Source organism: Larus michahellis, chromosome 1, assembly GCF_964199755.1.
Source record: "Larus michahellis chromosome 1, bLarMic1.1, whole genome shotgun sequence".
NCBI classification, from domain to species: domain Eukaryota; kingdom Metazoa; phylum Chordata; class Aves; order Charadriiformes; family Laridae; genus Larus; species Larus michahellis.
In genome coordinates, this window is record NC_133896.1 from 190,258,867 (window position 1) to 190,280,353 (window position 21,487).

A 21,487-nucleotide genomic window follows, 5' to 3' on the forward strand; every position below is an offset into this window, starting at 1 on the left:
AACTTAATGCTGATTTTGTTTGGATTAAGCATGTTTTCAGAGTTCAGTTAAAAACAATTTGGTTCTCTTTGCTTGCAGGAAAGAGTGTTGGGTGGGTTAATTCAGCAGTTCAACATGAGCTAATTCAGCGGTTTAGAGGAAGCATATGGCTAGGCTATTTAACAGTAGCTGAACTGGGCAAGATTACCTTTTAAGCTATTGATGGCAGTATATAGACATTAACACGTAGCCATGCACAATGCTTTCTCCCAGCAATTTTGTTTCAGTGCCCTTTGCAGCAGTCCCTTGCTGGTTGTTTCCAAGTTTATTTTAATAGAGGGGAGGTGGATGTCCTCAAAAAGGCGTTCCGCTATCTGGCACTCTAGGTCTGCAGGCTAAGGAAGGAAGAGGCAGAGAAAAACCCCGAGGATTTGAGCCAGCTAGGTTTTCTAGGGAAGCAATCCAAATGTTTCCCAGATTGCCACAAACTGTTAAATTGTTTACAGTAAATTTTAACTGGAAGATCCCCAATGGAGCCAGATGCCGTGGCTGCTTGCAGAGCTATCGGGGGGGGGGGGTGGTGAGGTATCTGAGAAGTGGAGTTTTGGAGACAGGAGCACGTAGTTGGAAGCAGAGTGCTGGCAGCTGTAACTCCCTAAAGACGTTTCACAGGAGAAGGGGAGGAGAGGTTCAGACTGAGGAGAGTTAGCTGACATGCTGTAAGGTGTTTTTTTTTTCTTTTGAGGACTTGTAGCCAACACTCTGCCTCTTTCCTTCCAGCTTCCCTTTAGCTATGTGAGCAGTTTCATCAAAAGAATTACATAGACTGAGCTTGTAAATCATCCACCTTTTTACGAATAATTCAAGACCTAGGCCTTTCAGGGCATGGTAAAGATGTGGCTTTTCTGCCTAAGAGACTCATTCCTAAAATTCTTCTTTCTTATTCCCGTTAGTGAAATGTTACACCATTTCTGGATCTGCAGACACCAACAAGAAGTGTTTGGCTTTGTGTTGCCTGGACTTAGAAGTTCCCGTTATTTCTACCATTTGTTTCAAAGCAGCAACAAGCACTGCAAATTAGTTTTGTCAGGAAAATGAAGATTATATGATTTTTGAGGCAAGTCTATTTATTTTACTTTTAGAAATAATTAATAGTTGAGAATTTAAAATTCCTTTTCTAAAGTCTAAATTGAAATGGCATCTAACTAATAAATACGTTCTTCATGGAGAAATTTTAGGACTGAGGGAAATGGGAGCAGGAAAGGAAACTGCATCTTTGGAAATGGAAGTGGGAAAGGAGAGTTTATCTTTAAAAACATGATAAAAAAACATAGGCATACAGTGATTCTTCATCGTTTTTGGTTTTTTGAATCATGACAGGATGTTTTTCTATAAATGTTGTAGCATAGCAAAATTGAAATTATGAGCCTGAGGTATCACTGCATACTCTTCAGTCAGTAGTACACAAGAGAAAAATTTAGATTATCATTTTATGATTATAATGATGATTTCTGTCTTTAAAATATATAAATAGCTGAAGGTAACTTCATTTATAAAGATCTGTTTTGTCTTGGTTTTGACATTAGGATGTCAGATCTTTTCTTCCCCTCATACCTCCTCAGGCATCCAAGTATAATATTGGCACTAATTGGTTTGTGATATCAAAGAAAATATTCAAGATGAAGTTTTCCTTAAACAGGAAACAATTTCTAGCTGCAAGTTTCCAAGTACAGGCAAACACACTGTCAAACACATTGTTTATTTGTATTAGTGGGAGAGCGGGCAACCCAGGGTTGTCAGGACAGACCTAAAAATATAGAACCTGATGGTCCCCAAAGTCCGGATAAGAATAGCACTGCATAATTTTCAGAAGGGTGTATGTGGCATAACTGGGTGCAGAGCTGGGAATAGGGCTTGACTTTAAACACATCTTATCCCTGGTTCCTGTTTAAAAATCTCAAGGGCACAGACATCATTTGTCACCTAGATCAAAACAAAGTGCTCGGCACGTGTAGGGTTTAACCCTTTTACCCATGCTGTTGTTTTTAGCAGTCTGCGTTCTTTCAACAGTGTTTCAAATACTCTTATTTCTCAGTTGGCTTGTTCTTTTTGTTGACAATTTAGAGTAAACTTCCCTTTTAGTAAGAGGCAAGAGATTTTCAAACATCTGGCTGCAAAGCCAGAAAAAGTCTTGAGCCAGCAACAGAGGAGATAAAACTATTCCTTACACTTTTGCCTTAAAAATAAGTGCCCTTAATATGTTTTTGCACATATTTAAGCTCACTTGTACATTTTCAAGAACTCTGACCCCTCCTCAAAACTATGCAGTCTTTATTTTCTTTTCCAACTTACCTTCTAAACCATCTAGTAGCATAAAAGGGAAAGAAGTGATGCTGTATAATTGTTTCCTAAAGGATCTTTTTTGATAGGAACAACTAAAATACGTGTGCATGCATAGTTAAAAATGCATGTGCTCCTTTTGAAAGTAACACATCTGGCTTTAATTCAGGAGGATAGTCTTCATGTTAAAATTAAAGGGCTGGGCCTTTCCTATCCTGCTTAGATAGCTAATGAGTCACTTTTCCTAGATCTTCAGTCTTTGCTTTCAGTAGTGTTAATTATGGGCTTGTGAGATTCCCGGTGCTTCCCCCGAAGCAAGGAAACGCTTTCACTGGTTATTCATTCCTACCGATATTTAAGACACGGAGATCTGCATGTGTTGTACAGACTGCTCTACAGACGATGTCGAATGGTTAGCTCAGAGGTAGAGAGGTCTGTAGATCTTCGCGTGCGTGTGTTAGCTGAAAAACCCAAAGGGAAAGTGAGACTTTTTAACCTACTTTTTCCCCTTCCTTGCTGTTTTTCTGGAGTATGTCCACCAGACTCCTCTTCCTATCTCGCTGGTCCTGTTGTGTCTTGCTTCTCTTCCAGCATCTGTGTTGCCTCCCTTTTTCCATGTGGGACCGATAAGTGTCATGTACCTCTGCATGGCTCTTCAGAGCTGCCTCCAAAATTTCACCTGCGTTCCCATTTCTTCTGGCACGCTGCCTAATCTCTTCTGCTTGGTGTACCTTGTCACTCTGCCAGTCTCATGCCTGTGCTCAGGGTAGCCCGCGTGCACCGGCCAATACAAAAGGACATCCAGCTCTTACATCACACTAGTTTTAGACCTTTCTGTCACAGGAATAAGCCACAATTATAAGCACCGTGGTATAAAAATATCCTGTGTCCTGCAGCGTTACCCACTTAGAAACTGAGATGAGGTGCCCCATATAAAGATACAGCATGTAACAGAGCGTGCATGGATGCACTTGCACCCTGGCTTACTCCTTGGAGAAGGCTGTCCCCTCTGGCTCTGCTTTTGTTCATTCTTGAACTTGACCTTCTCTCTTGTGTTGGGATTTGTGTTGGGCTGAAAACTGGGCAGAACAGAGACGTTCGTGGTGTGTGTATTAATAAGAAAATATTGAAAGTATGGTAGGAACCAATAACAAAGGGTTTGTTTCCCTTCTAGGCATTAATTGATTGAACATGATGACTGTAGGGTGGAAAGGACTGCAAGATCCTGACATTTGCAACAACTGCAGAGCTGCAGACTTGTCTTGCTTTTCCGCAGTACCTGAATTGTAATAAGGGAATGTTCATTTCTTTGCAATAAGTGATAGGACGAAAGGAAATGGCCTGAAGCTGTGCCAGGAGAGGTTTAGATTTGATATTGTGAAAAATCTCTTCACCAAGAGGGTTGTCAAGCATTGAAATGGGCTGCCCGGGGAAGTTCGTTGAGTCACCATCCCTGGAGGTATTTAAAAGACGTGTAGATGTGGTGTTTGGGGACGTAGTTTAGTGGTGGACATGGTATGTTAGTTTTACAGTTGGACTCGATGATCTTAAAGGTCTTTTCCAACCTAAATGATTCCATGATTCTACGATTGACTGGCAAGGCTTTTCCATCGGTCCACAGCATGACAGTGGTGGACGGGCCTTTTCACCCAGCAGGAGGGCAATGAAGAGTTGACCCAAGTCCTCCTGGAAGGGCAGGGAGGGTGCAGAGGCTGCCTTGCTTCACAAGGGTGAATGGGCATCTGTACCCTTAAGGGTGTCTGTCTGGTCAAGGACCCTTTTTGGTACAAAAAGGGGTGTTGAGTAAAGGGGGGATGCAACAAACAAAATGTACAGAGACACAAACCTGGACAGACAAGTCTAATGGAGGCAAAGACAAGAAACAAACTTCGCCAGCCACACTAATGGATGGGCTACTTATAACCTCCCTTAACAGTCACATAACATCGAAGATATCTCTGAGTTATGATTCCTTTTTAAGCTTAGCCTTGGATAACACACTTCCACCGTGTCCCCGGTATGGACCAAGCACCGCCAGAGCCTGACTTCGTCAGCATCAGGACACTTCTAGAGGAAGTATCCATCAGACACATGTGAGCTTAATTAAAAATATCCATGATGTCAAGCAGATCTCATAATTTTCTTCATGCTAGTTGCGTTAGGGCATCACTTTGTTTAAAGCTGGACATCAAATAATAGGGAAAGTTGTTCATTGTATCACTCCTAGAATGCTAAAGTCTGTCTTACTTTATCTTTACGTTATTTATTTTCACAGCCTCAACCCAAAAGGCTTTTAATCATTTGCAATAGTAATCTTGGAGAGGAAAAATGGGATAGTGGTTTTAATCAATTATTCCTATTGTATCAAACCGGGAAATAAAATGCATAAGAAATTCTTACTTATTGTTTAATTGCCATTCATATCATCTCATGTTCTGTACGGGAGAAAGATATGTAGAATTGGAGTCTTCAGTTATGACTGTGGTGCCTGTCTCAATATTAGACATGAAATTATCTTATATTCATATGATTCATTGCTCAGCCTTCAACATATATAGTTGAAGATGTCAACTTCAGAAAAACCTAATAGGTTTCCTGAACAAAAAATAATTACAGCACTTTTCTTGAAATGCCAGGATTTCAAGACTTAAAATTAGTTATAAATCATATTCTATATTAATAATTTGGAACGTTTCGTTATTTAACGCTGGCAAATGCACTTCTTAGTGCCTTTTTCATTCAGCTTATTGTCTTCTCTCTCTGCCTGTCTAGTCTTTATAAATGGAGATGGACTCACTTTGCTTTGACTGGGTGTGTGCGCTGGAGTAACACTCAACATCTGAAGGAGAATAGTAGATTCATCCATGCAACGGGCTGCGGTCATCCGCCTCCATTTAGTGTGAGACAGTGGGACTTTTCTTCTTACAACGAAACACAACATGCTGAACTTGCATGTCGCTAGTTCTTATCCTTCAGAATGTATCGTTTTGTGTAGCAGCAGGTTGTCATCATCGTTATTAGATAATGTGTATTTTTACCGATGACTTAATTCTGGTAATTTCCTACGTTGTTTGTGGGTGGGTACTGCCATGGGGTCGTTTAGCAGGATGTGCCGCACAGGGTGATGTCTTCCTATTGGTTCTCACAGAATTACAAAAACTTTAAGTTTCAGTATCTCATAGGAGTTTTCATCTCTTGCCCATCATCTGCTCACTTCTTATATTACTAATATTCTTGCTTGGAAGAAAAGTCAGAAAAGATGCTGCCTGAACCTCAGCAAGGCGCGGTAGTCCAAATGAACACAAGAGAAGTAGTTGTGAAGCTATGTTGTTCCATTTGGTTTGGATGAGATTTTGCAGGATGTACCTACCTCTGTCACGTTTGGGATGTTTAGCAAAATGGGAAAGCAAAGTAAAAACTTTGTTCCCCATATCAGATATTGTGAAACTTCATGTGTCTGCTTCAAGTACAGAATTACTGAGTAAGGAACTAGGAGAGCATTAGTCCTTGGCTTTCACTCCCCTGGTACCAGGCTGGGAACTTCTGTGAGGAGTAAATAAAAAAAAAGCCGCAAAACTGTGCAAAGCTGGAGGGTTTGTGTTTCTTCCCCTCCAAAGGTTTGGGCAGTGGGCCTGCTCTTTTCCAGTGCGCCTCTGTTGGGTGATACTGCAGAGAGAGAAGCAGACCAACTTTTCCTTTTTTGCCACAATAAGGTTAGCTCCTTACTTACTAGTGCCCTGTGTAAATACAGCCAAGCACAAAAAGCTACTGAAAGTTTTCAGTCCCGTCCGTACAATGATTTGTTTAGAAATGTCAAGAATCCAAGCCCTAGCAGCATTTCTGGTTAATACCTGCTTCTAATCTTTGAAACATTTGTTTTCTGGCAGAAGATTAATCACAGGAAATCATCTATTCTAAAGGCCTTCGGTTTATTTTTTATTGCTGGAAGATATATATATTTAAAAGCCAATGAGCATCTCCTCCTAGGAATGTACATATTGCCTTCATCTGTCTCCCTTTATGAGCCTGCTGCATGTTGACAAGTCCTATAGAATTATTTCCAGCCTGTTCGAATGTTTTTTCCCCTTATTCAACTGTAGGCACAATGACAAAGCAGAGTTGCAGTATAAAATGTATTTTGCTGGGAAACGACCGTGGTGAATTCGATACCTTGCTGGTTACTTGCTGTATTTCAAGGCAGAAGAGCTATATTTGATCTTGGGGGTGGAAGAGAAAACCACGGTGTGCAGGCTGGTGGCTGCTCGGTCGCTAATTTGTTGGTAGATTTGGGGGAAAAAAAATAATCTGCGCTCTCTTTTTATTTTTTAGGCCAGATATTAGCATGAATTATGGCGCTAGCTATTTCAACAAGAGTCAAATGGAAAATTTAACTCCTTGGAGAGTTCTGTGTAGTTCTGAGCCGTAACTAAGGCTTCTAACTGTCACCCTCCTGCAAATCATAATAGAGTAATAGGTAAAAAGCCACTGCTCCTTTAAATCAGTGTCACCAGTGACTCAGAATTTCTATTGATTTTTTTTTTATTATTCCTACCAACAGTTTCAATTAAGATTCAGCAGAACCACTCTGAGAAAACACTGTATGAAGTGCTTCATAATATTTTGGTTTAATACTGCTTTTTAAATTCCGTTTAAGAAATAGGCATTTAAAAGCAATTATATCTGTAATGTGTTAAAACATTGGTCTAAAAGGCTAATATAATGCCCAGGTCATCGCTTTTGTTATAAATTTTTGTGTAAAATTACTAAAATATATAAATACATATTTCATCAACTTTTTTCAAACAACAGCTATACAAATTTAAAAAGTCAATTATATTCACCCAGACGTAATGCTTTCTGAATATGAGAGAATTATGGCATGAGTTTGAAAAAAAAAAAAACCCACCCCATATTTTCCCTGCAAATAGTGTCTGTACCAACAAATCATCTAGACAAAATGATTACAGGCTATTTGTCTTTACCCTTTGTAACGCACTAAGCAAATTTCAGTGCTTCATCCACACATGAACCGTTTGCTAATTTGGGGTATATACCACATTTGTCATGCCCTTTACCTGTGTTTGTGCATTCTGGGGAGGCTGACTCCAGATGCGCAGCAGCTGTTGTTCCACATGGGATTGTGTGACTATGTTCCGCATGGAAGCCCGGCGGAAGGAAGGCACCATGAGGCTCTGTCATTGTCCAGGAGATCTTGAAAACTGCAGAAAAAGAAATGAGAAGGACAGCCATTAGAGAAAAGAGCAAGATGCATGTGTAGAATAAATGCATATTAATAAAAAGGTTTGCCTCCTGAGTCACTGTGCTTCCCATGTAGATTTCCATATTGGCATGTGGCAACTGCTGCAATTGCTTGCGTTAAAAAGTAATGCCAGGGATGTAATATATTTTTAGTTTTCACTACAGCAATTTATCCACTAGGAATGGGGAAAAAAGCACTGTACTGTTAGCCAGTTTTTCTAAAGACCGTCTGAGATCTGTGGGTCGTAATCTGGAAACCTTTGGCAAGAAACCTTGAAGCACAACAGGCATATCTCAAAAATTTTCTTCAGAGGCATGTACATTTGTAGCTGATTTATTTGTTAGTTGGTACATGTAGATCTTTCTGAAATCTGTCATTTCACAAACCAACTTAGATTTTCCATTTTCACTTGGTAGGCTTCCATCCCATTTCCTAAGCAGGCAAGAAGTTTTTCTTTGCTTTCAAGATTGTGTGGGGAACTTCACATGTTAAATGTAACTTCACTGCCAACAACCTTTGGAGGCCTCTGAGAAGTGCATTAGTTCTCCTACACATTTTGTTTTCTACTGGTTTGGAAATCAGCAGGTTAAAATAAAAAACCTGAAATGCATATCCCGCATGGCAAGTGAAAAGTGTTAAGAAATAAATTGCTGGTGTTCTTTTATGTAAAGAAGGATTAATTTATGGAAGCTGCACTGAAATGCGTGATGAAATTTCCTGTACTGTAATTTTAAAATGCCAGAACAGGAAGAGACTTTCAACACTGAGCGGTGTCCAAAGTTCATGACAGGCTCTAGGCTAAAGAGTTGTCAATAATTTGCACGCTTAAATATCTAATTTATTAAGAAGCTGGAGGGGGGTTGACATCACCATTCTAAAGCTTTTCCTTCTGAGAACGGTCTGAGGTGTTCAATCCGTATTTCCAGTGTTCTGGCATTTCATTATTGAGGGATTGATGTTCTTTGGCTGTTTTCCTGAAAAAATGGAGGATATTGTAAATTTATATTGTGAAGAGTAATGAATATAAAGCCCGGTGCAAGGAGGATTTAATGCCACTGTTGAAAGCTTAGTGCTCCCCAAAAATGTGAGACCATCTGATGTGTTTTAATATTGTTAGGAACCTTGTCTCTGTCACTTACCTGTGCTGCAGCTGTAATGAGGAGGACTCTGGAACAACATCACAATTCAGATATCTAAATCTGGTCCACCTGAAGTTGGTGCAGTGGCCTTGGAGGGGAAAGGAGAGACAAGAATTCCCAGTTCATCTCCAGGAGCGCCTGTCTCATGAACAGGAGCAATATCGGTAAACAGGTTGAGCAAGGAATCTCCTTTACAGAAAGGAAAAATGTGAGAGGGGAGAAGCGAGATGAAAAATAGCTACAATGGGGGAGAGAGAGAACTGGAAAACCCCCCAGGTCAAAATAATTGGAAAAATGGTGAAGAACTGCAAGAGAAGATTAAAAAAAAAAGAAAAAGAAAAAGCGAAGCCAAGCTATTTAACAATAAAAAAGTCATTGAGACCAAAAAGAAAAAAATTAAAGCTATTAAGAAGTAGAGAAAAAGATAGATTTGGAAAAAAGATATTGATTTAGCTTTGGTCTATGCCTCTTTGTGAAATGTGAGTTTAGAAGACCTTTGGTAACCAGATCAATAAAATCTTTAAAATCATTTAATTAGACTGAAGGCCAAAAGATAAACTCTTGTGATAAAAACTGCTACCTTTATTTGCCAGAAGAGGGGGGAAAGGTGTTCACTGCTCATTTACCTTCCAATTGATTTTCCTTCAAGCTAAGAAAAAACATGCTACGTTTGGACAGAGGGCGCATTGATGTACCTTCTCCTGATTTAGAACTGTAGAATACAAAACAATGGTCGTTTAAGGGTAATTAAAGCTATAGAACAAGTGACAAGTCTACAAAGATTCAAGAGGAAGCAAGTTTCTGTCTATCTGTGAGAGGAAACTTCCAGCAACTGCTGTCCAGCCATACTATCTGTGCAGGATGACTGGCTTTAGTTGCTACAACAAGGGAATTTATTTCTTAATTTAATGCTTACTTCAAATGTAATTCATTTAGGTTGTTCAGGTGTTAAATCAGAAGCATGCTGAATTTCAATTTAGCTTTTTGGGTGTACGTTATATTTTTACAAAAAGAAATCAGTGATCTCAAACACAGTGTTTTTTAAAGTACTGGTTTATCACTTTTGTGTTTTACGTTAATAAACACGTAGTTATTATTTGCATTAATGTCACCATATTAATTTTTCTTTGGAACAAAGCAAACATCAGTGTACATTTATTGGGCTTTAAGACTTATATTGCATTTTGTGAAAACTGACTCTTCTGCGTATAAGATACACCTCTGGAAACAAAATAATGTCACTGATGATAACTTAGTTTTACATAAATATTAATTCTATGTACCATTAAGCTATTTTGTTTGAAAGGATGTTGTCCTGCACCTTTCTGAAGTTTGGTTTCCCACAGTTTCATTTCAAATAGTAATTCTTGAGCGTTAAACCTGAAGGAAATGGAGCACTCCTTCTACCCCATCATGTGTAAGCTTTAAGTTACAAAGGGATGAGCTTGACAAAATGTGTTCAACCTCTGACCGTCTCGGAGTCTTCCCCGAAGAGGACTGAAGGTCACCTTTCATTAACTCTATGACTGAGACTTGATTGTACATTGGTTTGAACCTGGGTGAATTTCTCTGTCTTCATTTTTTTAAAAGCACTCGTAAAACAGTTCTTTGTGCTTTGTTAGTTCTTTGTGCTTTGTTACTGTACTATAATGCCAAAAGAAAGGTCATGGAAATTTATATTTTTACATTAAGATATCTAAGAGAAGATCATGGAGTCTCGCCTTCATTGTGCTCTGGGAGTCAGCAAAGGTGGATTGAAAACTTTTTCAGCCCTCATCTGAGTAAGCCGGAGATTTTGGGTTCATTTGGATTGGGTTTCATCGTTTTTTAAGAGCACGGGCTTTTCTTCCACCTGAGCGCCAGGCTTTGGGAATTAAATTTGCGTTCAGGCATGGTTTTTAGTATCTTCCCATCATAGTTGCTTGGTTTTTAGCATTTCAGTATCTTCTGTAGCTCATACCATGTTGTAATAATCCACAGTGTCCTCCAGCAAAAATAAAACAGGAAGAACTTAATTCAGAAGCGAGTGTCTGTTTTGCCTTAAGATTTATTTGCAGATGACCTTTGATACGGTCTGGTTCATACCTGCAGATTTTTAGAATTCATTTTGAGTGTGTACTTGTCTGAACTTTTAATTAATTCCCTTCTTCTTTTCTTTTGCAGATTACAGATAGAAGAATCTTCTAAACCTGTAAGGCTATCACAGCAGCTGGACAAAGCCGTAACCACAAACTATAAACCGGTGGCTAATCATCAATATAATGTAAGTAGCTTTCAGTATTTTCCCTTATTCTCCTAGCCAGGAATCTGGCTCGGGACTCCAGAATCACTGTGCTGCTGTCCTGTAGCCATTTCGCTTGCTGTTGGACGCTGCCTTTGGAAATGTTCCATGTTATCTGGTTTCTCCTTGATTTTGTCTTCTGGGGATCTTCTTTCTGTCTCAAGACCATCATCACCCTTGGGACTAAGATCTGTCAATTCTAACTCTCTCGTGTTACCTGATGGAGGGCAGACCACCTTTACACAAGGCTTTTCTAGTGTCTTTATTACATTCTTCCCCTAGTCTTTTTCTTTTTTTTAAATATATTTTTGAAATTTGGGGAGAAAAGGCAGTTTGGCCTTGTGCTATGAGATGTGGAAGCACTCCTTCAAGCCAAATAAAATATTGTATGGAGGTGGGTAAGAGACTTGCAAAGAATCATTAGTTTCCAGTCCTTTGCAGGAACCGACAACAAGTAGAAAAGAATAACAGCTGATAATTTTTCACAGTTTCATACCTTCATAGCACGTGTTATTTGCATCATTAGCTTTGTCAATATTACACCCACACTGCTGTTCCAGATCAGTTGATGTACATAAAAACCATAATGTCCTTTTTCTTGAAGATCCTCCTTGAGTAATTTGTATGTATGCATATATAATCGCTGTTACTGTTGAATGTGAGAAATGTTAAGTCATACTGAAAATGAGTCACTGTGTTAGTCATTTAAACTTTTACACTTTTTATTAAGATTTTATTTACATAAAACAAATGACAATATACTGGATGATATTTAAGCATTATTCTGAAAGGCAGTCTATTTCCACAGAACCAAAAATAATCGTTTCTCTCTCATGGGACTGTTTTGTAGCAGTTACTGTTCAAAGTCTGATCTATACATAGATGATCATACCAATATAACTATTTCAGCTAAGGGAATGACATTTAACCAAAATAGTCACACTAGTATATCCTGCTATGCAAATGCAATTTTATATGACTATATTGTTTTTTGATGCTACTGTTGTTCTCCTTCTTTAATTCTGGAATAAGCTACGGTGATGTACAGTGTCGGTTTTTAGTGGCATTCTGTGCCATTTCCCTGACACCAGCATGATTACAACAGTATGACTTTAACATGGAGACAGTCGTTGAATCTTTATCCCATTTGCAAACTGCTGTTGTCGTATCATTACAGAAGTTTGAGTCTTGTGTGAGAATCAGGGCGTATAACCAGGATATAACCAGGCTTCTTAGAAGTTATGATGCTCTTGTGTCCTAATTACGATGTTTTTAGCGATTACACAGCTGTCCATGCTAATGGAAATCCATTGGCAGTGTTTACTTTTCATGTCTGCCTTAAAAGTGTCCTGATGGGAAAAATCTAGTAGGACATACTGATACTTGAGTCACTCTTGGCCATGCCTTGACTTTAAAGGCCCAGGCCGACTACTTTCTACAACACCTTTCTTTTCCTTAAGTCTTTTATTAAAGTTTGGGTAAGATGGCTGAAAAGATACATGACTGGGTGAATATGTCCGTGAACTTTTTAAACATCTTGGTTAAATTTTTCTGGTGTTTTCAAGCAGCAGGTGCTTTCTTAAAACTTGCTGTATTGCTTTTAATTATATGACAGCCCTGTTGGGGACTTTTCACAAGAAAGAAGAAAAAAACTGTACAAACTAAGATGCTTTCAGTCATATTCAGGGAAGTTTCTGAGAAAAGAATAAGCAGGAGTAAAATTTCCTTAAGTAAGGTATGATAGAATATTAAATGGAGCATAAGTGTGTCTGCTCCATGTACCCCTAAATGAACATATAACAGGAGGGAGGATGGAAATAAATTGTATGTGGATGGGAAATAGCAATAGCTTGTTTGAATACAAGGACAGGGAAAGTCTTTTTTTTTTCCCCAAGAAATTATATTAAACTCACATTTTTATTAGAAGAAATTGCAATTCCATTATGATATATGCTAGGGTTATAACTTCGCTTTTCTTCTCTGGGAAAGGGACCTTCAGTTTTTGTGTATCTGTAGATGATACGTATCTTAAAAAGGTTGCAATGTTAATGTTCTTGCAGCTGGAATCTTTCTGTGACTTCGTTATTTTTTGTAACACAGCAGAAAAGTTCTCTGGTGGTACTGGTTACCCCTTCGGAGGCTTCTTTATGGTCTTCCCTCTTCCCACTCTCCTGTACTGTAGAGGATGGTACCCGGGCTCCAGGGGATGGGAAAACCTTTAAGACTTCTTTCAAACATCTTCAGATGAAACTTCAGATTTAGTCTCACTTCTCTATCACCTTTGTATTAGCTGTCTACCAAAGCAGTGCAATACATCAGCTTCAGCATTAATGATACCTTCAAGAAGGCAATTTTGGCAGCTTTTCAGCAAGCTTAGCAACATGCTGGGAAGGTAAACAAAGAGAAATCGGTTTCTGTATGAAGTCGTGCAGGGATAAACTTGCAACTTCTATAATCGGCAGCTTGTTCTAAAATCGTATTTTAATGCTTTTTAAATTTAAAACCACCATTTTAAATAAATTAATTAGTTTACAACGTACATGCATTCTGTAATATGACTCTCTAAAAGAGTTTCAGCCTACTGCATAAAGCATCCTGTTTGCAAAGAAAACAGGAAGGAAAAAGAATGAAAGGCTGCCTTGTAACTTGCCTTGAGCAGCGTATTCACAAGACAAAAGGAAGAGAACAGCAACAGATACCATGCTTTTTTTTTTTTTAATAGCACTTCACAATGCGCTCCGTGTTTTTAGACAACAGTGGGAGCTGTTGCTGAAGTTGGAGGGAAATGCTGGAGTGTTGCTAATTAAATGTGGGCAACTGGGATGCCAGCTGCAAATAACTTTCCAACAAAGGGGAGGTTTGATATTCAGTTTTCTGTGCGAGTTGTTTTTATACATTAATGAATTAAGATATTAGAATATTCACATTGCATTTGTATTGGGAATACAAACACTCCTCTTTGATTTACTTTAGCTCATCTGGAGAATGTAAAACAGAAGGGGAGAGCGTACCAAGGCGCTAAAATAATAGAGAAAGAAGAATGCTAAGCGTTACAATTTACTAGCCAAAAAAAAGGTTGTGCTTCGGTTAAAAAGACTACTTCATGTTATTTTCCAGGAGACTGCTATTCATATAATTAGGATTTTATACCCAGTCATGAAACAGTCCTGTCAGAGACCTAACATCAGTGAAGGTAATGATGAGAATTTCCTTATTGTTACTTTGTTCCTTTGTGTAGGAAGCATCAATTTTAAAGCGAGTAGGTTTTTTTCTCCACATGGAGAGAGGTGTAGCTAGTTGCTAGCTAAGCACATTTTCGCTGTGTGTCGTTTGAAGAGGTACAAATAGTACCGTGGATTTTTTTACTGTTGTTCTCAGAGATTGTCTTGAGAGTCCTGGTAGCTTTTCCCATTACGCCCGTGTTACTTACCCGTTATTCCCGTAGCTCTGCCACGTACAGAAGGAATAACCTCAGTGCTTCGCTCTTCTTCTTGCTCCTTAAAAACAAAACAAAAACCAGAAAAGGAGGAGTTGGGTTTCTTCCGTCACTTCAGCTTGGCCTTCCACCTGAGGAGGTTGTAGTTTGTTTCTGGTTTTGTTTTTCTTGTTCAATTTGTTTTTGTTGTTTGGGGAGGTAGAAAATTGCAGGAGAGTTGGTAAGAACAGGCATAATAGCTGCTGCTGTGGTGCAGCCTGTAACTGCCTGTCTTTATCTTTCATACCCCATCTTTCAACTGATGTTTTTGAGTCAGAGAAAGGTTACTGACCTTAAAAACAAATATGTAGGTCTTTACGTTGAAAAGTGACCTCAGATGTATGCAGGAACACAGAACTCAGTCAAGCTTTGCAAATAGAGGTGCCTTTGCCTCTCCTACCATCTTCTGGCCTTGACCTCTGAAGTGTCGGAAAGATTTCTGGCAACAAATTAAGGATGGATAATCCATCTCCTCCTCTTACAAAATGTTAACATGTGCATATATGCAAAAAATTAATAAGTCCCCAGTCATAGTCTCCCATAAGCCAGTGTCTCAAATGCAGCAGGGCTGTATCAAAAAATCCAGTAGGATGTTCTTTACCAGTATCAGCCGTGACCTGATCAGCAACTGCACACAGAAACTGGAAAATTCTGTGGATCGCTGAGTCAAAAAAGGCTGAAACTCAGGCTCAAGAAAGCCCACTGCAGTTGATTGCAGTGGCTAATTAGAAAACTCTGCTTCCAGGGGAACATAGTGTCAGCATCTTAATTTTTGAAGAGGATCACATAAAGTTGTAGTTCCTGCTTTACTAATCATATGTGGAAGGAAATATTCAATATATCCTACAGGATGGTAATTCCCATGTTTGACTATGAAATACCAAAGAGAAAAAAATCTGGAGCAGTTTTCAGACAGGACCAAAAAAATATATGTTGTACCCAGCTAGATTAGGTTATTTTTAATAATGTTGGGGTGGCTGTTGTTGACTCATTTTCTTCTGAAAACACAGTGTAACATGGCGCTGTCTGCAACTTTGTGCCTGCCAGGTACTTCCTCCACCTTGGTTTCATTCCATGTAGAATGGTGATGCTGCCATACTTTGTGATGGTCGTACTCATTTGTTTATTTGAAGCGCTGTCAGTCTCATTACTTGGGTAGGTTTGCCCTTAAAAAGCAAAGCAGTTTTCAAATGTAAATAATATTAGAAAATAGAAATCAAAATTGTTCTTGTAGATGGAAATACGACTTCCAAAATATACAGTGTAATGGGATTCTGATCATAACAGGTGCTTTTCAATGCTAACATGAAATATCAGCTTTAGACTGTAGCCTGAGATGTGACATATTCATGTATTTTTTTAAGACCAAATGGACAACTGTCATACATAAAATGCATGTTCTAAACCCTGAATATTTCATTGTCCTCAGGATGCACCCGTGTCCTTGCAGCAAGTCCCTTCACCATTGCACTGAGTTAGGACATGACAGTGGTAGTCGAAGATTGCTCTGGAGACATGGTTTCTCTGTCAGGAAAAATACAAACGCATATAAATTAATATGAATTAAAATTAACATAATCATGTAAATTAAAAGCATTTTTAATGCCGCAAACTGACTAGTGTCAGATCAGATGAAGATAAGATGCAAAGAACTTGTTGGCAATCAAACAGGTAGCAGAAGAGACAAGCGCTCTCACACATCCGCTGTTTCATCCTACATTTCATGCAGCAAAAGGACAGTTTTCTCCTACTTATCCTTTCTTTCAGTGCTTCGTACAGAAACCCTTGCTCACCTGCCAGACGTGGGGAGTGCTGTAGGTCATAGCAGACTTTCAGGTGAATGAGATTTTCCCTACTTCTCCAATACCTATATGACTATGTGAATATACCCAGTAGAGAACTGGCCAACTGCTTTGCTGGTGGAGTTGCAAAGCAGAGCACACCCTGGCCATGCCGCTTGGTATTTTGGGTTTCTAGTTTTGAAGAGCATCAGCTGAGTAGACTTGTTCATATATACTTCAATGCCATTGCAGTTCTATTTCATGGGTTTACAACTAGATGCAGTCTACTTGCATTATACTGCGTAGTAAGACTATACTCATAGACAAACAGAAATCGAAGCCAAACAGAAATCGAAGCCACAGCAGGGCTTCCAAAGCTTACAATTAAAACCTTTTCAAGGTCAACAGAGGTTCCTAATGAATTGTCTGTTGTACTTTCAGAAGAAGCAAATGTTTTGACACACTATTGTTAATAGCAATGCCAATGTCCTAGATTTATGTTCCTACACTAGTTTCTGTGGCATGACCTACTGTAGATCATGGCAACCAAAACGATGTACTGTGAAGCTGTTTTACTTGATGCTACAGTTTGCAGTTGTTGCAAAGCTATCACAGTTTTGAAGATTTATTTTTTTTAACTACAGAAGCTAAAGAGTTAAATAATTACATCAAAGTGTATTAGTGGATAAAAATCAGTTGTGTGGGTTTGCGTGGAAAGGTTGTATCTTTTATAACACTAACATGCAGTTGGAAAAGCAGACAAGGATTTGGATGCCCAAGCCCATCTTAGGTTTTAGGCAGAAGCAACAGACTTTTAAGCTACGGGTTGGGAACAATTACTCTGCGTTCAGTGTAATGATCTACATCTGTTTCAGGATTTGAAAGAGAGAGTTGGCTGGACAGAAACCTGTGAGCAACAGCAAAGGTGGTAATAGTCTTTAGCCACTTTGGGACAGATACCAAGAGACAGGCTATTTTCACTCAGAGAGTAGGAGGGAGTTAGCTGGCAAGGAAACATAGGAAAAAATACATTGCACCATAAAACTAATCTCTTTTCTTAAAAATAAGATTTTTAATATCCAGTAGAACTGCGAATTTTCAATTTTAGGCATCTTCTCTGAAGGTCTTCCTTTCAAGGATCGGGTTTGAGACATCAGAGCAGAACAACTACTGTACAAAATTATCCCACTGGCAGCCAGGCACGTGTCCGTTATTGATCATGTGCATCGCTTCTGCTGTACGTTGTGTCGCTTTGGATTCACCCGCGCAGTTTGCCTGAAAGCATTTGATCATTACAGGAATTAAATTACCTGTTGGGTCCCCTTTGTCAGTTCCAAGGAGCTCGATGGTTTTCTGTTATCAAGGGTGGTGTTGGGGGCGGATGGGGTGATGTGCTGGAAGGTGTTGCGGTTGGCGCTCAGCAGTGATTGGGGTTGGTTTGGGGTGGGCTGGTCTGTGCAAATCTTGCTTATGATGATGAACGTGAGAAAACGCAGGAAGTATTTTTAGAGGTTGGTACCGATAAAAGTATCTGAAAAAAATACATGGTCATCTTGTGCAGATTATGGTAGCTAAATGCTTTTTCATACGCATTCTGAAATAGGATGATGTGCGGCAATGAGGGGCATCTACTTGCTCGGGTGGCTTTTTTTGGACTACTGTGAGTTTGTGTGTGCTACTCGGGTGGACATCCATGTCCTCGAAGCGTATCTTCACTTGGTGAAGATTGGTTTTATATTGATGAAGTGGTTGCCTTGAGTGTTGTTTCTGGAACAGATGAGGCCGTGTCCAAGGGCCATTTGAGCATCCTTTGGACAGGTGGGTGTTAAGACTGTGGATGTAGCCATGTTGGTCTGTGGAGTTTCCCAGACATGGTAATTTTTAGGTTGTTTAATATTTGTCATTGTACTTCAGAAGCTGACATCAACAGAAGTGGAGTGAAAATACCATCTCAGTTTGGATTCCTGTACTAATATTCATTCTCTCTCCAGATTTAGGGACATCATGCAGGCTCTGTTGCTGGGGTTTTTTACTGGTTAATGCAGAGACACATAGCTGAAAAGCTTATTGTGCTGAGGACAAAATGCTTAGTTTATGTTCATAAAAGAACATTTGAGTGCTCAAAAGAAAATTTTCCAGATGAAAAGCACTGAGTCATTGAACAGTGTTTTATTAAATAGAAGAGGTTTTTTATGTCTTAATGTTCAGCACTGAAAATTAGACAGCGTTACATATGAATGTCTTTAAAACATGTTTTGCATCTGGTAGATTGAATATGAGAAGAAGAAGAAAGAAGATGGAAAACGGGCTCGAGCTGATAAACAGCAAGTGTTGGACATGCTTTTTTCAGCCTTTGAGAAACATCAGTATTACAACATTAAAGACCTGGTGGACATAACCAAACAGCCAGTGGTATGTACTACTAGTCTTGTAATAGAACCGTTTTCAGTCTTGTGTATATTTCACTCTTGTGTATATTTTCCATATCCAGAAAACAATTTAATATGTCCTATATGCCTTTGAAACAGCTCTCTGAATGTCTTTTACAACAAATTGAAATAATCAAGTTTTAAGTTCACCATTGTAGGACCGTGTAGGATACCGAGCATTGCAGTGAGTACGCTTTTGCTTGGCAGAGGCGGCTTAAGTAACCTAAACAGTCTTTTTCGTATTTAGGTTCTCTTTAATACTAGAAACCAAATTCTGTAATGCTTTGATCCTCTTCCACGCTACTCCTTCCCTCAGTGAAGGTAATAGCCTAATTCTCTTGCAGTCGGCAGTAGAGGGCTTGTGTAAGTGGGTGGTCAGCCCTTCCCTCAGTCTCTAAACTTTATCCTGGCATAGCAGCAGGGGTTGCTGGTTTTCTATGGGTCTAGAAAATTGTTTTTCATGGAATTGGTATTAAACGCACACATTATCCATGTTGGGAGATCAGGCATCATGTCAGTACCCCCAAAATCACTTGATTTCCTTTACAAATAGAATAATTTTTAGCCTAGGAGTTCAGGAAGTTGATATTTGGGGTTTGTTTTGATTTATTTTTTTTTTTAAACACTGTTTTGATACACAAACAAGAAAAGCATGAAGACATGTGCTCACATGATGATCATGTTACCCTACAGTGTCTGCCAGCTTCTTTGTCTATGAACCCGTTACTTTCCAGTTAACTTCCCCTTCTTCCCCTGTTCAAGCTTTCCTTGAGCAGACCAGGCAGGAGTGGAGGTAGACAACGGCATGTGAAGTATCTTTGGTGCTTTTGATGTTTTTCACTGCTGCCTTCAAGATCTATCCTCAAAGCAGCTGCAGTTTTCAGAAAACTCAAAGGGACTTAATTATGTTTGAGTCTAAGTGGAGCAACAATTTCAAAAGATGTTAGAGCTAAGGCAGAAGAAGGAACAGTAACAGCTGGATTATGGAAGAAATTATTCCTCTGTAAAAGAGGGGGGAAAATGGAGATGCTTACTAGTTTTACTCACTTGACATGGATTTGTATAGTACAAGGTGCGCAATCTGTTTGGTTAAGGAGCTGCACAAAGATATCACCCAATTCAAATACATGTCGGTTCACGGTATTCTAGTACCTTGGAAGAAACTACTTGGATAATGTATTCCTGTCTTCTGTTCCATTCATTTATCTAATGAGTCAGCTCATTTTCTGTGTGGCAGAGAAGGTGTGTGGTTCATGGGAGCTGAGAAGGAGGAAGATACGGAAGGAGGGGCAAGAAAAAATTAAGATTTTTTTTTTTGTAAGAGATGGGTGTGACAGTCACTATCTCGATCACTTTGAATGTAAGTAGATGTAGATTTATCCCGAATAACATGGCTTCAGCTAGAAATAGTCACCCGCAACTCCCACTTACGCCATGGAAGAACAAAAGTGTTCTTCCTCCTGTGATGTGATTTACCTCTTGTATGTACCTGTCTCTGCATCAGCTCAAAGGAGCCTAGAAAAACTGTGCTTCTGACACATTAAGCACCAACAGCTGGGCCAGATTAATCCAATTTTTGCCTTAGTCGCTGCCCTAAGGATTAGATGTATAGGGTAGTTTTGTATTCTGTGTTTGCAAAATACCTCACATGAATACTTCTCTTACATTTAAAATAAATTTCTATGCCTGTCTATATACCTCTGCTGTCATTATATGCTCCTGAGTATATTCTGCCTGTAGCGTAGTGGATCTGTGCTGTGTGCTTTCATCTCAGCAAATCTAGCCTTTTTTTTTTTTTTCAGCTATTGTAGTAATGCAGATACATTAAAAGGAAATCATAAACTAAATTGACCCAACATCACATCTTATTTGGGCTATATCTTTGCATCTCTGTTTCTTATTCGAGTCTCTCTAGTGATGGATAAAAATCCCACAGGGCTCCTGAAAGTAGTCAAACCGTTAAATACTCTTCCCGAGTGGGTTGTGTGGTTTCACTTTTGAGCTGTGTGCAAGAGTTAGGAGTTTTGTGTTCGTTCCCAGCCGGGTGTTTTGCCCTAGGTGTTGCTGCCCTCCCAGCTTCCTCAAACAGGAGAAAATAAATGACCGGAATCCTCTTCCTTATGCCTGCCTTCATTCACTGGGTAGCCAGTATGGTGATAAATTCAAAACGGTCTTTCAGTACATCGTCTACCCCTCATCTAAAGCTATCATAATTTCCCATAGAATCATAGAATTGCCTGGGTTGGAAGGGACCTTTCAGATCATCTAGTCTCCAACCATCAGCCTAACACTGACAAAACCCATCACTAAACCATATCTCTAAGCACCACGTCTACCCGTCTTTTAAACACCTCCAGGGATGGTGACTCAACCGCTTCCCCAGGCAGCCTGTGCCAATGCTTGATAACCCTTTCAGTGTAAAGATTTTTCCTAATATCCAGTCTAAACCTCCCCTGGCACAACTTGAGGCCGTTTCCTCTTGTCCTATCGCCTGTTACTTGGGAAAAGAGACCGACCCCCACCTCTCTACAGCGTCCTTTCAGGTAGCTGTAGAGAGCGATAAGGTCTCCCCTCAGCCTCCTTTTCTCCAGGCTGAACAACCCCAGCTCCCTCAGCCGCTCCTCATAAGACTTGTTCTCCAGACCCCTCACCAGCTTCGTTGCCCTTCTCTGGGTTCCCATTGAAGAATTCTGTAGGGAGTTGCCAACTCCCTACAGATGGGCCCTACAGATGCCCTACAAAGGGCATCCATTTCCATTTAAAAATATTATCCCTTGGTTCCTGACACTCAGCTGGTATTCGC

General features: G+C 39.5%; 1 protein-coding gene across 1 annotated transcript in view; it reads left to right on the forward strand.

Moving 5' to 3' along the window:
* Positions 1–21,487, forward strand: part of GTF2F2 (general transcription factor IIF subunit 2) — a 96,092-nt gene that overhangs the window by 69,464 nt on the left and 5,141 nt on the right. The window contains exons 7-8 of the mRNA XM_074565185.1: positions 10,882–10,981; positions 18,524–18,667. Coding sequence (XP_074421286.1) covers positions 10,882–10,981; positions 18,524–18,667 — 244 coding nt within the window. The remainder of the gene's footprint in view (positions 1–10,881; positions 10,982–18,523; positions 18,668–21,487) is intronic.